The sequence below is a fragment of the Arachis hypogaea genome, chromosome 16, assembly GCF_003086295.3.
Source record: "Arachis hypogaea cultivar Tifrunner chromosome 16, arahy.Tifrunner.gnm2.J5K5, whole genome shotgun sequence".
Taxonomy (NCBI): Eukaryota; Viridiplantae; Streptophyta; class Magnoliopsida; order Fabales; family Fabaceae; genus Arachis; species Arachis hypogaea.
The window spans coordinates 148,752,339-148,768,793 of record NC_092051.1 but is presented as its reverse complement, the minus strand read 5'-3'; the positions used below and the strand labels follow the sequence as shown (position 1 = coordinate 148,768,793).

The following is a 16,455-nucleotide window of genomic DNA, read 5'->3' as shown; positions in this document are numbered from 1 at the left end:
GGTAGTGTTGGGTTAAAATCTACAGCAGAGGTGTAAATTTAATTTTTTATCGGGTGTATTTATAGTCTGTGTTTGGGTGTATTATGCAGATCTCTATGCAGACCGTCATATATGGGTTCTAATCTATCTGGATCACCACTTCATATTATAGTACCTGTAAATCAGACATTTTGAATACACCAGAGAGAGTTTAATTAATTTTGGTCTTGTGAACAACAAGTGGCTTTCAGGTAGTGTTGGGTTAAAATCTGCAGTAGAGGTGTAAATTTAATTTTTTATCGGATGTATTTATAGTATGTGTTTAGGTGTATTATGCAGATCTCTATGCAGACCGTCATATATGGGTTCCAATCTATCTGGATCACCACTTCATATTATAGTACTTGTAAATCAGACATTTTGAATACACCAGAGAGAGTTTAATTATGGAAAAAAAAATTACTTATAATTGGATCAAATATATTTACACCATGTGTTCAATTTCTTACAAGAGTATATAACAGTTACATTAATCAGTGACAATATCATTAGAATCTATCTGACAAAATGGACTCAATAACAATGAGGATGGCCTGGACAATCTTATTGCATCACTTCTCCTCGCTCATATTTCTGAATTTCTCACTCAACAGATGGGTTGCACACTTTAGGTCCTTGATTTGCTGTAAACAAAGCAAAATTAGAGTTAGATATATTTCTATTATGAAAAACTGATTTGATCGAAGACATATATTTGTTCTTACATTTTTTTCAGCTTGGTTTCTGCCTGCCATTTTTTCTGAAATGAAAAATACACCCATAGATATCAGTAAGATACACCCATAGATATGAGTCAGATACACCCATAGATATCAGTCAGATATCACTCAAATACACCCAAATGATTACAGAAATACACCCAAAGGATTATAGAAAATACACTCAAACGGTTACAAGAATTCACCCAAACCAAAATTCGTTGAAGTACATCTTATGCATAATTCAGAACTCTTTCTCTTTCTCCTCCTCATCTTCTGCTGCTTCTTCTTCTTCAAAAACGATTTTACCATGAAAAATCGAAAAAAAGAGAAAACAGAGAGAAAAGACGTAAATGAAGAAGAAGAAAAAGAGGAAAACGAGGAAGAAGAACGTGCAGAAACGAAAGAAAATGAGAAGAAGAAGAGTAAGAGGAAGAAGAACGTGCAGAAACGAAAGAAAAGGAGAAGAAGAAGAGTAAGAGGAAGAAGAACGTGCAGCAAGAAGAAGAAAAAGAATTTTAGAAACCATGAAAATCGAAAAAAAAAAAAACGAAGAAGAAGAAGAAGAAGAAGAAGAAGAAGAAGAAGAAGAAGAAGAAGAAGAAGAAGAAGAAGAAGAAGAAGAGGAAGAGGAAGAGGAAGAGGAAGAGGAAGAGGAAGAAGACGAAGACGAAGAAGAAGAGAAGAAGAAGAAGAAGAAGACGAAGACGAAGAGGAACCGTTTGAGTGGGGCGCGTGTAATTACGCTCCATTCAAAATGAGTTAATGCGCGTGTTAATGAAGTTTGGGCTGATAACTTGTAAAACTTGTACGGCCTTTTTACTTGTATGTGTAGCAGGCCCCATACTTAAATTAATAAAAAAATGTAAATAAAATAGTGTGGTAATATAATATTATATTTATATATCACTAAAATAAAATTGATTTTTATATAAATAAAAATATTAAATTATTAATTAATTATCGTAATTGAATAATAAAAAAATTTTGTACTAAATGAAAAATTTTTAATTTAACACTCATTTATAATATATTTTTATAATATATACATATATAATATACAAATTGATCGAATAGAATTAAGACTCAATTAATATTCTACCTGACTCATAATTAAATTTACTTGGTATCTACAATCAATCGAATTAATAACTCTACCCGACTAAATTGGATACCATGTATGCTGTGATCCTAATTATTTAGGACTTGAGGTGAATACTATATATATAGGCTTAGTTAAGGGAGAAAGAGAACTTCCATGGCCAACCGACCGACATACTATATTTTTAGGTTGTTAAGAAGAGTTTAATTAAAGTATGATCCACTAATTAACAACCTTATATTTGTAAGATTTTATCCTAGTAACTGATTGAGTTAAATACCTTTATTGACTTAATAATATATAATTGAATATGCATATAAAATATTTTTATAATATAATGATCATGATACAATAATTATTAAATACTAAATCATATGTAAATTAATTATTAAATATTACGTAATTTTTCTAATGTCGGCCCCAATGAAACATCTTAGAAAGAAAGGTCGAAGAGACACCGTTTTTCAAAACGAGGACTTGAAGGAGTAGTAGTAGTCATCACTCATCACATATATAATTTCATTTAAAGAAAATAATAATCAGATTACTTGAAAAAGTTAATTATGTAAAATATAATTTTATTTTTTTATATCTATATTTACCATCTAATAGTGGTTACTATTATGTTGTATTATTTTACAAAATACAAAGATATTGATTATTTATAAAATAAAGTTTAAAGAGATTAATCTGTAATTTTGTAACATAAACCTCAAATTAAAGTTAGTGCGTTAAATACTATATATATATGATATATCACACCAAAATATCAACTCTTTGAATTTTTTGAATAATTTTAATACAAATAAAGTCAAGAAATAAGTCAGTCCACATAATTTTGACTTTTAAGGGAAACTTATTCGTTTTTATATGATTTAGCTAACCATAATATTTTATAAGAAGAGTAAAGTATCGTTTTTGTCCTCAACGTTTGGGGTAAATCTCAAAGTTGTTTCTAACGTTTCAATCGTCCTATTTAAATCATAATGTTTCAAAATTGACTCAATGTTGTCCTGCCGTTAGAAATCTGTTAACGGAATTGACGGCGTGATAAAATTGAGACAATTTTAAAACGTTAGGAACTTAAATAGAACGAAAACATTAGGGACAAAAAACGATACATAGAAATAAATTTTAATTTTATCCTTCACCAATATCAATCTTTTACGATACATAGTTATTCAATTATTTTTTAATCACATTTAAATAAATTACACTGAATTACATTACTTTGATTCTAAATAAATTAATTTTTTTATAATTTTACTTTTAAAGATTTTTACTCATCATGAAATAATGTTTGTAAAATGATTAGAATTACATTACTTTATTGTATATATATCATTTTTTCTTCCACAATTTATGTACTAGTCATTTTACAAATATTTTATAATGAGTAAAAATTTTTAAGAGTAAAATTATAAAAAATAAATTTATTTAGAATAAAATTAATGTGATTAAATATAATTTACTTAGATGTGATTAAAAAATAATTGAATAACCATGTACCGTAAAAAATTTTTTATATTATTGAAGGATAAAATTAAAATTTATTTATATGTATTATTTTTGTCCCCAACGTGTTCGTCCTATTTAAGTTCCTAATATTTTAAAATCGTCTTAATTTTGTCCTGCCGTCAATTCAGTTAATCGATTTCTAACGGCACATTGAGTCAATTTTAAAACGTTAGAGACTTAAATAGAACGATATAAACGCCAGGGACAACTTTAAGACTTATCCCAAACGTTGAAGACAAAAACGATACTTTACTCTTATAAAAATATTAGTTGAAATTGGTAACAGTAACAACTACAAACTTATGATATATATAATATCTCCATTGTATTAATAATTCATCCAATAAACTTTAATATACTTTTTATATGGGCACCTTATATTTTTTATCTATTTATTATTATAAAAATTATTTTGCAAAATAGATGATTAAGTATTTAAAAACAAATATCATGCGCTATGAACAAAATAAAAAGTACAATGTTTTTTAAAAATTAATTTATTGTTAAAAACAAATAATAAAATATTTTAAATAATAAATTTTAAACTATAAATCTTACATCTAAACAATTAATATAAAATATAATAAGTAGTAAATTAAAATAATTTATTTAATTAATAAATAATACAACATTTTTTATTTAATAAAAATGTTTAAAGATGACTCCCATTTCAATGTCTAGGACACAGACAAAGACACCTACTCAAAGTAAACAAAAAAAAAGTGTTTTATATATTGGCAAGATCTTTATTACAAACAAGGACAATAACAAAGTTTAAATTTATAAACTCATATAAACTATGATCACTCACAATAGTTTAGACAATTGCTTAATTATTAATAAAATAAAAAAAATATATGATTGAAAATATAAATACACATTATTATCACACTTATGTCTTTTATTTTTAATTATTTAAAGAAACAAATAATTTTTTACTAAATTAAAATATAACTAAGTCTCTGACTTTTGTTAATAAGAGACACATAAAATTTTTTATCTGACAACTGTTTACAAATATAAAAAATCTATTTATAATTAAATTTGTTGAAAAACTTATTTGTTTTAATATAAAAGGTGAGAAATCTGTTTGTGATTTTTTTATTTGTATATTGGGGTAAAGTATTAAATTCATTCCCTGTGTGTATGGGCGTAATTCTGTTTTGATTCTTAAAATTTAAATTGTCCTATTTGAATCTAAAAAAAATTTATTTAGTTTCAATGTAGTTTCACTATGAGGTCAAAGTTAAATAATTAATGGAATGTCCTACATAACAACAGGACAAAAACAAGATCGATAATCTAGAGAATAAGTACAAGCTCCAAAGGCACAAAATCAACTGTTGATGTATCAATACATTTATTTATCATTTTCTTTAGTTCTATAGAAAATATTTCATTTAAATTGTACGAAAAATGATAAATAAATGTATTGATGCATCCACGGTTGATTTTGTGTCTCTGGAGCTTGTACCTGTTATCCAGATTATCGATCTTGTTCTTGTACTACTATCATGTGGGACATTTCGTTAATTATTTAACTTTGATTTTAAGGTGGGACTATATTAAAACTAAATGAAACTTTTTTGGATTTAAATAAGACATTTTAAACCTTGATTACGCCCAAATATAAAGAACTAATTTAGTATTTTATCCTGTATATTGTATAAGAATTTAGTTGACATATGTTTTAAGAATAAAACATATGATAAATTTATTATTAATAAAAAATTTTAATTTTTTTATTTAATGAAGATAAAATAAATATATTAAAAACTTAAATTTTTTATATTTTTAATAAAAATGTTTTTATTAGTGGCAAAAATTTATCATGTATCATAAGTGCACATGTTAGCTAAGTCTATTGTATAATATATTAAAAATGTTATTTATACACCAAAATTAGTCACTAAAATTAGCCACTAATATATTTGTGTATAAATACATGTGTAGTTTAATTTATTTTCAATGTATATTTATATTTTAACATATATTTTATACTGATAACTGATTTTGGTGGCTGATTTTGGTGTACACGTAGTATTATTCATAATATATATAGTATTTTGTGTTTTGTTATTAAATTGTAAGAATAACAGCTAATAAAATCTGCCACTATAACAGTGGTGGTTTTGGGAAACTCCACACACCAATAAATAACATTCTATAGACTCACTCTTTCTCTGCTCTCTCATTATTTTCTTTTCTTTCTTTCTTTCTTTTCATCCTTCAATCACTCCCTTAGTTTCTCTTCTTCTTTTTGAATAAGCATATTTCACAATCATGCTTTTCCTTTTCTCATTCCTATAATGTACCAAAGAAGAACAAGACATGGCACATCATCATCATCATCAACACCACACAGATTCTTTGTACTGCTCAGAACAACATTATTTTGATGATGAGGAACATGATCATGTGTTTCTAGAACAAGACATGTTTTGTGATGATTCAGAGTTGAAAACTCTTGTTTCAAAAGAACAAGAACAAGAGAAGAAACTCAGCATCATTCTTTGCATTGATGAGTGGGAAAGAAGAGAAGCAGTTGAATGGATTCTTAGAGTGAATGCATATTTCTCATTCTCTGCTCTCACAGCTTCTCTTGCTGTTAACTACCTTCACAGATTCCTCTTCACCTTCACCATGAAGAAGCAGCAGCCATGGTTGACTCATCTTGCTGCAGTTGCTTGCATCTCTCTTGCTGCTAAAATGGAAGAGACCCAAGTTCCTCTTCCTCTTGATTTACAAGTATGATTAATTCTATAGAAAACATTTCAAATGTACCGAAGAGTACGGTGCACCAATTATTCTAATCGTTAATCTTAATTAATATGATCAACGATTAAAATAATTGGAGCACCGGTATTCTCGATGCACTTGAAATGTTTCCAATTCTATATATTAAGTGATAAAATAATAATATATTTTTATTAATAATGAAATTTAATTTATGAAAATATGTGTAGGTGGAGGACAGCAAATATGTGTTTGAGGCAAAAACAATAAAGAAAATGGAGATTTTGGTACTTTCAACTCTTGAGTGGAAGATGAATCCACCAACACCTCTCTCTTTCATTGATTACATCACAAGAAGACTTAAATGTTTTCACTTCCTCAACACATGTCAGTCTCTTCTTCTTTCTCTCTTACCAGGTAATAATTAATTAATCTCTTTCTTTAACTTCTATATATACATTTCTTCAACTTCTCTTATTTATTTATTTATTTATTTTTAATGCAGATTCCAGGCTTATTGGCTATCTTCCTTCTGTGTTGGCAACTGCTACAATGATGCATGTAGTTAACAACAATGTGGAGCCTTATCTTGCATCTGAATACCAAAATCAGTTCTTGGGTATTCTTGAAATCAACAAGGTTTGCATCTCTTAATCATCAAGTTCTTAATCATAGACTACTCTGTCTTATGCTGTTAAATTTTAGAGTGATACTACACTTTTGATATTTTTAATTAAATTCTTTATTTTATAAAGTAATTATAATCATTTACATAATACAAGTAAATACAGTAAGAATATATATTTATTTTTTCTCTATATTCTCTCATTTTTGTGTATTTTTACATGTAGTGAAAAGTAAAAAAATACAAAAATAAAAAAATAATTGCAGGAAATATTGACTACAAACCCTATTAAATGCTCATGACAAATGAGTTTTATACTTTTATTTATATATACAGATATAGATTATTTGTGCTAGAAGTGTATAATAAAGTAATTAAACACTACAATAATTTTGATCCCACCTATTATTACCAAATAATCTCTTTTTCTTTCTATATATATGTTAATATGCTGTCCCTCTTTACTATTAGGCTAAAAGTTATATATAGTTTTTAATAAAAATTTAATATATTTCCTTATAATTTCTTTAAAAGTTAAAACCACATCTAAAATAAAGGATTATTTACACTCATTACACATATCATAATATAAGATAGAAAAATTTTCAAGTATACTCGGTATACTAGTATTTCAGTGATTTTTAACTGTCGAACTTAATTGTAGAAAATATATATAATATATATAATTAAGATTAACGATTAAAATTTACTGAAACACCGATATACTTGAAAAGTAAAGTTGGCCAAATAAAACCCAAATGTACAACAATATCTTGCAAAACTTGTATGAAACAAATTGTAATGTTACTACCTCATTGTAAATGTTACTTTAATAACTTAGTTTTATTGCTTAAATAAATTAAACCTAGAGTTTGATATATATGTTGCAGGAGAAGTTAGAAGAATGCTACAATCTCATATTGGAGGTTGTATCAGAGTCAGGATTCAACTACAAAGAATCCAAAAAACGCAATTTTGGATCAATTATTATTCCTAGTAGCCCAAGTGGTGTAATTGATGTGTCATTTAGCTTTGATCATCATGATAGCTCTAATGATTCATGGGAAGTAGTATCTGCTAATGATTCTGTTTCATCAACACCAAACAGCATCAACAAGAAGAGGCCTAGGACTCAAGAACACACTGCTTCCTTTGAACAATTCAAGCAATGATTTTCTCAGCCCTTAATTAATTAATTAATTTCAATCTTCTTTGTGAGAACATCATGTCTATGTATATATATAGTCCTATCTTTATTTGGATTCAATAATAAACATTTATGTTGTGATGGGGCTATATATAAGGCAAAGGTTCAATTTTGTGGACTTAATTTCCACTTAAACCTGAGATTATAGGTGTGTGAATTGAAGGGTTTGGTGCTAATTAAGATTTATATATAGTACATAAATCAAAATAGAACATTAGCATATCATTTAATCATTGAAGATTATTCATTTCTCTTCCTTTATCCAAACAATGACTCAAAAGTATATATGCCAAAAAAGAATGAAGGAAACAAAAGAAGAGTACTATTATTTATACATCTAACTAAAAGTCTTATAAAAAATTGTTGTTTAAATGAGACAGCTATTTTCTAGTGTTAAAGAATATACTATTGGAAACATTTCAAATACACCAGAAATATCGGTGTACCAGTTATTTTTAACCGTTGATCTAACTTATAAAAAATATATATAATATATATTAATTAAAATCACCGATTAAAACAACTGTTACACCAGTGTTCCCCGGTGCACTTAAAATGTTTCCTATACTATTATAAACTTGGTTAGAATTTAGTAAGCACATGACATGATATGTGTATTTGTTAACAAAAATGAACAATAATGATTTTCTTCAGGGGAGCTTTTCATGGGGACCATGGCCCCAAATATTTTATATAAAAATGAATAATGCTTATTCAAATATAATATTTGGTTGCAGATCTTTACTGCAAAGTTATCTATGTGTATTTGAGATTCACATAACTTATTCATTTGGAATTTTTTTTATGCTAAATTTAAGATAATGGGTTTTGAACTTTGGTCTTTTTACCTAATTGAAGTCTTACAAATTGAAGAAAAAAATTAATACATTGGATTGGACTATAATAGACTTTGATAATTGTCTAATTTTTTATAACAATCTAATTTAATATTATTTTAAGTTTTATTAATTTTTTTTAGACACAATTAAGATATTATGTTAAATAAATCTTGGTGTTATAATATTCAAAGTTTCGATCTTTTAAGTTTCAAATTAAATTCCAAACAATTATAATTTCATGTATCATTGAAAAATTAGGTAATTTTTTATCCATTTATTTTAATATTATTTTATACTTTTTTAGTTTCTTAATTGAATTTACGATCAGAAAAAAAAATTAAATATCCAATAAGTATATATTATAATTTTTAATATTTATCGTTATAATGAAAATTTCTTTTACATATTTAATATTTTATATATTCTAATTTTTCTATAACTATAATAATAAAAAAATCAAAGAATTATGTCCTTTTAAAAGGAACACTAATATTTAAGAAGGAAAAAATATATATTCTACAATATTATCTATTGATAATTTCACTACTCTAATAAATCATAAAAAAAAGTAATTTGATACAATCTTTAAAGATTCAAACAGTCATATCTAATGAATTTGATCTTAATTTTTTGAAATAAAACTTTAGGAATAACTAGTTTTAATTTTGACAATATCACCCTAAAGAAAACAAATGAAATTAAAAATTATTTTATTAAATGAGATTCATATAGTAAACATTTAAACAATTATTTCTTATCTAGTACAAATTATCCAAAATGATTTTAATATGTTTGGTTTAATATTTTTTTCATAATTAAAATTAAAATACAACATATTATTTTTTATTTTTTAAATTACATATTTGCCCCCTCAAAATTTCTCTTCAAGTTCCACCACTGATTTTCATTATGAATTTTGTCCAAAACTCTAGCAACATTATTTTATTCTAATTATATGCCATTGTTTAAATAATAATAATAACCTATCACAATATCAAGAGGCACCATATGTTAATAAAACTCAGAGGGTAAATTTTCATCTTTCTTAAACTAGTCTAATATTTGAGATGACACATTAAGAGCATGTGAAGTGAAAACTTTTAGAATTTATATATTAATTTGAATGAAATTAAGCATGTTGTTAAAATATATAATAATTATTTAAAATATAATTTTGTTGGGTAGGTTGGTGTGGTGGCAGGGCAGGGCACACCTTGAGCAAAGACAAGAACACAAATACAAATACAAAGGGGAGGACAAAGGGTCTATGCCTTGGTTTTAGCTAAAAATGAAAAGACATGGGAGAAGAAAAACCTTTTCTTTCTCCAAACCAAGAACACATAAAAAGAAATGAACAAAAATTAAAAGAATAATTGTATCACAGCTGGATAGCTCATTGCATAGTTGCTTTCTTTACCTCTGCCTTTTATGACACAAAATAATGAAAAATAATATATAATTTTATATATAATTTAAATTTTTTTTAAATATACCAAAAATATTAGTATTCTAAAATTGTAAAAGTTGATTTTATTTAATATATTATATATTTTTTTATAATTAAGTTTAACGGTTAAAACTACTGAAATATCAGTGCTGAATATAAGCTCATTTTTTTGGATATGAGAAATATGTGTGTGTTGTGCATTATTCTGGAAAATGTGGGTGTTAAACATAGATGTAGGAACAGTTTTTTCTGAAACAGAAATGAAAAAATCGGACCATTCGATTTCTTTGTAAAAAAAAATTAAGCTTACTAATCGAACAGTCTGATTAGTGTGGAAGAGAAAATTTAAATTTTGGTGAAGGTAATCGGACCTCCGATTTGTGTACTAAATAATCGGACGGTCCGATTTTTACTCCTGACACCACACTTACATAAAGCACCTATATACTCCATATCTGCGTCCTACGCCATTTCTCCTCCCACATCTAAATTAAAAAGTGCTGAATATACATTTGAAATTTTTTCCATTAGTTTGAAATCTATAGAAATGTGCCAATGGCCGACAACATCTTTCTCCCTTCACATCCCATGTATCAGAAGTTCAGAACTCCCCAACCTCTTTTGGTTTGCTTGACTTCAGACATATATAATATTTGATTATTTTTTTATTTTTTTTTTATATATCACTAATTTTTTGAGAGTTTATTATGTTGTAATCAGTTTAGATTTAGTGGTGTCACACTCTTAATACTTAATAGATTAATCATTTGTTGTTTTAATTGTTATTATGGTATTTATGTGAAGACTTGAAGTTCAAACCTTATTTGAAGAAAGGATTTAATCCATATTATGATTAAACATATTTTAAATTAACACAAGTTTGTAATTAAATAATAATATAAGACTCTTTATTTTATTAAAATATGAGTAAATGCCTTTTCCAGTTTCTAATTATTTGTCGGATGGACTTCTCACCTCCTAAAAAATCTAAACACCCAAATTGGTTCCTATCTACTTTGATATATGTACGTTCTAGTTCTTATCTACTTTGAGTAAATGTCCTTTTCGGTCTCTAACCAGAGACTAAAACATATATATATCAAAATAAATAAATACCAATTTAAGTGTTTAGATTTCTTAAGAGGAACAAATGGTTAGAAATAAGAAAGGACATTTACCCTTAAAATATTGTTACAAGATTTATATCTTTTAACAATACTTGCAATAAAGTTTAGTGTGCTTATAACTATGAGATATACATCATTTTTTATTAATTTATAAGATTAAAATAGTCTCACTCAATTCTATTATAATATTATCATATTTTATTACATAGTTTTTTTTCCTTTACATCTACATCACCGCTTTTTTCTTTTATGACTTAATTAATAATTAATAAAATCATACTCTATTAAATCATTAAATAATTTGACATAACACAACATTGTTACTTAATTAAAAAAGTTAAGGTCTTTAATAAACCAGACAATGATCTCCTTATTAGCAAAATGGTTTTTGTAGTGATGGATTATATTCATGCTACACAGTAGTTAATTAGAGGCATTGCATGCATGTGCTTGCTTAAATCCTAATTAATAATAAATTAAAAAAGGATGAAACTAAACATTATTTACATAACTATTTCTTCATCTTTTTTTCAACTCCTCTCTACAAATGTACATCTATAATAATAAAAAAAAAACCTTAAATCTTTTTTATTTTGTAATTTATTTAAAATGGACGTAGGACAATTCCAAAGAAGACCTATATTATACTACTTTACATTGATAAATCTGTTTGACCTTTTCTTTTATATATGTATTTGTATTTTAACAAATCAAAAAAATTAAAAAATTAAAATGATATATTAATATATAGAATGGCAAAAGGTAAATATGATAAATAAGATGACTTAACTGCTTAAAAAATGATAGAACTATATAAGTCATTCAAAGGGTAGGTTAAAATTAAAGAATGTCAAACAGATTTTGAAAAGGAAGACATACACCTTGAAAAAAATGGGAGACAAGGGACAATGATAATATCTCTTGATTTTGATAGATCAAGATGATATGTCTTTACTCTTTACAAAATGCTCTGGGTATTTTAATTATAGTGCCTATTCAATTTCAACTAAAAAGAAAAAAAAAAGGGAGGTTAGTCTTTTGTGCTTCATTTGTTTATAAAGATAATACACTGCATATGAATACAAAGATATAAAATTAGGGATGTCAATGGGGCAGGGCGGGGGCGGGGGATGCCTCCCTGCTCCCCATCCCCACCCTCAGATTTGCTCCCCATCTCCGCCCCCAGTCTTCGTCGTGGGGGAATATTGCTCCCCATTCCCATTCCTCACAAGGCCCCATTTCCTGCGGGGAACTCATTCCCTATCTACATAATAGTTATAATTAATTATTAATTTCTATATGAATAGAGCTACAAATATCTATCTTATACAAAAACTGCAAGATTTTATACAAAAAGTCTAAATGACACGATGGTGACTTCTTTCGAAATAACGCAATGGGAGGACGCAACGACGAGCCAAAGAAAAAAGCAGTGGACGAGGTGGGAGATGCGGCAATAGAGAGGAGAATGGATACGATGGCAGAGTTACGAAAAGGAAAGACGCAAATAGAAATTATGACGCGGTAAGGATGATGGCATGGTGAGGTGTGACAATGCGGTGAGAAGGGTGACGAGGGGGTGGCTGCAGAGAGGTTGGATGGAGTATGGACAGCCTTAGGAATATCTGAATTGGAGAAGTGTTATGCAAATAAAGATTAGGAGTTTTGGGTTTCTGTATATATATATATGTGTGTGTGTGAGAAATGACTAAAAAACATATATGAGAAATAAACTATTAAGGATAATTCAAGAAATTCATAAATTTCGGAGAATAGCGGGGACGGGGCAGGGATCCCTACTCGGGTCCCGTGCCTGTTTCGGGGGAATTTTGTTCCCCATCCCATCTCCACGGGAAAAATTCCCCACAATCGGATCCCTATTCGGGGCAGTCCTCGCAGGGATCCCTGCGTCTCGGAAAATTTTGCCACTCCTATATAAAATTATATTTAATATATGAGATATAAATAAAAATATTATATTTTAAAATATTAAATTAATATATTTTATATTTTTTGACAATAAAAATACAAAAAAAATTAATTATTTATTTTATTTTATATTTAATTTATTATCAAATAAAACAAAAAAATATCATTTTTTTTTATTTATTGTGTCCTACTCTCAAAATCAAATAGAATCTGAGCCTTGTGGATATATTATTGATAAAAATATTATTTATATACTAAAATTAATCATTAATATATTTATGTATAAATATATATAATTTAATTTATTTTTAATATTTTATATTTTATATTAATAACTAATTTTATTGACTAATTTGAATGTACACTAGTATAATAAATTATTGATTACTTGCTTTCTACATATTGTTTGTGAATGTGGACTCTTCAAAATATTTTGACTCCTTCAATTGAGTGAACAAAAGAGTGTAATAATAAATAATAATAATAACCAATAATATACAGTATAAAGAAAATGAAAGCCGTATTCGGTGCGGCAACTACAATCCTACAAAAGTCTTGGTCATGCTTTTTATTGTTTTTTTATTTCTAGTTCCCATATTTTTAGGCTTTTTTTCATTTAAACTAAAAATAGATTATTTGGGTTTAGGTTTTTTATTATTCGTTTAGATCACTTGTTCAAAGTTCAAACTCATTTAAACTTTGTGCCAATTTCGCTCTCCACACTACTTTCTTTTCCTTTCAAAAGCATATATATATATATATATATATATATATATATATATATATATATATATATATATATATATATATATATATATAAAAGGACAAATCACATAACTAAGCCAATGAAAGTAAAAAATTACACAAATTAGTTAAACCAAAAATTGGTTCATGAATCAACTAATGTACGTTTTTATATAGTTTGAACCAGGTCAATTCGAACTCAAAATACATGTAATTCGAATCACATTGATTCGAATTACAGACACACGCACACACTCACTAATTCGAATCAACCTTATTCGAATTACACATTGCTTAATTCAAAATGAGTAATTCGAATCAGCCTGTTTCGAATTACTTAGGATTGCGTGCTGGGGAGTAATTCGAATCACCCTGATTCGAATTACTGTGTGTAATTCGAATCAAGTTGATTCAAATTAGTGGGTGTGTGCGTGTGTGTATAGTTCGAATCGATGTGATTTGAATTATATGTAAATAGAGTTCAAATTAAGCTAATTCGAACTATATAAAAACGTACTTTAGTTGATTCATAAATCAAATTTTGATTTGGTAAATTTGTGTAAAATTTTCCTCTCCTTAACTTAATATAGTAATTTGCCCTATATTTAATTTCTTCGATTGTATTAGGTATTCACTTGAGATTTATAAATCAATTTTGTATGTCCTTTTATTTTAGATTGTCTAGGTATCACGCACCCCATAAATTAATTTGTAAAATTGAGTTAAACTTATTTAATTTTAATTTTAATATAGTGTTAAAATCTATTTGAACTAATATTATTAGGTCATCGACCTTTTTCGATTACAGTGTCTTTGATTTACTCTCAATAGGTCAATTTTTATCCATATGCAATTCTCTTCTAAAAATTATGTTCTACCTTTTATTATCTCTTTATCTCGAACCTAATCATATAAAAAATAATAATTTTAGAATATATTTAAATTTTGCAAGACGCGTTCGATCATTATTAAGAATAGAAGAAATTAAAGCAGCTTGTTGCTATTAATAAAAAAAAACACATGATATTCAAGTATTACCTTTTTTTTTAGGTAGAAAGATCAACACAACAAAGTAGAGTATATAAAACAGTAAAGAACAACTTACAACTCTAGTCATAATAACCCCTGATTATCTTTGGCATTGTCATCAATAACCATATGATTCACTACCACTCTACTCATTGGATAGCAAAAAGGATCTACTTATAATGTCCACCACACGTGAGTCTTGATTCCTGAAGATTCTATCATTCCGTCCTAGCCAAATCGTCCAGATAACAACAAAGAAGCCAATCACCCACCTCTTCCTCTCATCTTTCTTTCTGCAACATTCATCCAACTTTCAAAGTGTTGTTTTAGTGTACCCAGCATGGTCCATTCTCTTCTAAGAGCAAAAAACCAAGCACACCACCCCTACCATGAAATCTCACAACCAACAAACAAATGAAAAGTAGACTCTACATATTTACAACATAAGACACACGTACTATCATTCAGGTTAATGACACATAGTCTACACAATCTTTCCTTAGTATTCACCATCTCCACCAACACAAACCAAGAGAATAACTCAATCCTTAGTGGAACGAAACCCTTCCAAATAGTACTTGTGAAACTATAGCTTGTTATTTCCTCCGGGAGAACCGCTTCCTGCAACACCTGCACAAATGAGTTAGTTGAATAGATACCAGATCTACCAAATTTCCAAACCACTCTATCCTCCCTCTCAGTTGTTAGCTTAACTGACTCTAAAACCTAATGGAGTTGGTTTACTAGTTCCAACTCACATTGAAACAGCTCTCCCCTCCATTGGAAGTTCCATATCCACTCTAGCCCATCCCAAAACCCGCAATCCCCAATAATCGATCCTTTCAGGTTTGAGACCGAGAAAGCCTTGGAAACAACTCTTTCAGAGCACCGTGAGGTAACCAAATATCCTCCCAGAACCAGACTATTCTGTCATTCCCTACATCCATATACAGACCTCTGATCAATTTTTCTCTAACATGTGGCTCATGAATTTGTAACTAGTAAATATCCTTCTAACGACTCCCTCTTGTAGGCACAGGCTGACCACACAGCATCTCAGACGGATTCATGTTATTACAGGAACAGACGACTTTCTTCCATAGGGGACAATCCTCTTTCGAGAACCTCCACCACCACTTAAAGAGCAAAGCTGTATTCCGAATCACTGCGTCACCAACACCTAGACCACCTGCCTTTTTCGGAGCCATCACCACTTCCCATTTTACTAGTGGTATCCCATTTCTCCCATCCTCTTTACTCCACAAGAAGCGCCTTTGGAGTGAGATCAACTTCTCCGCTACCGCCTTCGACAACTTGTATAGGCTAAGATAGTAGATAGGCAAGCTATTCAAAACAGACTTAATAAGAACTAGCTTACTGACTTTGTTTAGGGTCTTTACTTTCCACAGGCTTAG

General features: G+C 28.0%; 1 protein-coding gene across 1 annotated transcript; it reads left to right on the top strand.

The window, feature by feature from the left end:
• The first annotated feature begins 5,493 nt into the window (after positions 1-5,493).
• Positions 5,494-8,158, top strand: LOC112697793 (cyclin-D3-1-like). The gene is made up of 4 exons (XM_025751118.3): positions 5,494-6,105; positions 6,324-6,510; positions 6,599-6,732; positions 7,609-8,158. Exons 1-4 carry the CDS (start codon positions 5,689-5,691, stop codon positions 7,888-7,890), a joined length of 1,020 nt encoding a protein of 339 aa, XP_025606903.1. The 5' UTR covers positions 5,494-5,688; the 3' UTR covers positions 7,891-8,158.
• Positions 8,159-16,455: the final 8,297 nt, after the last annotated feature.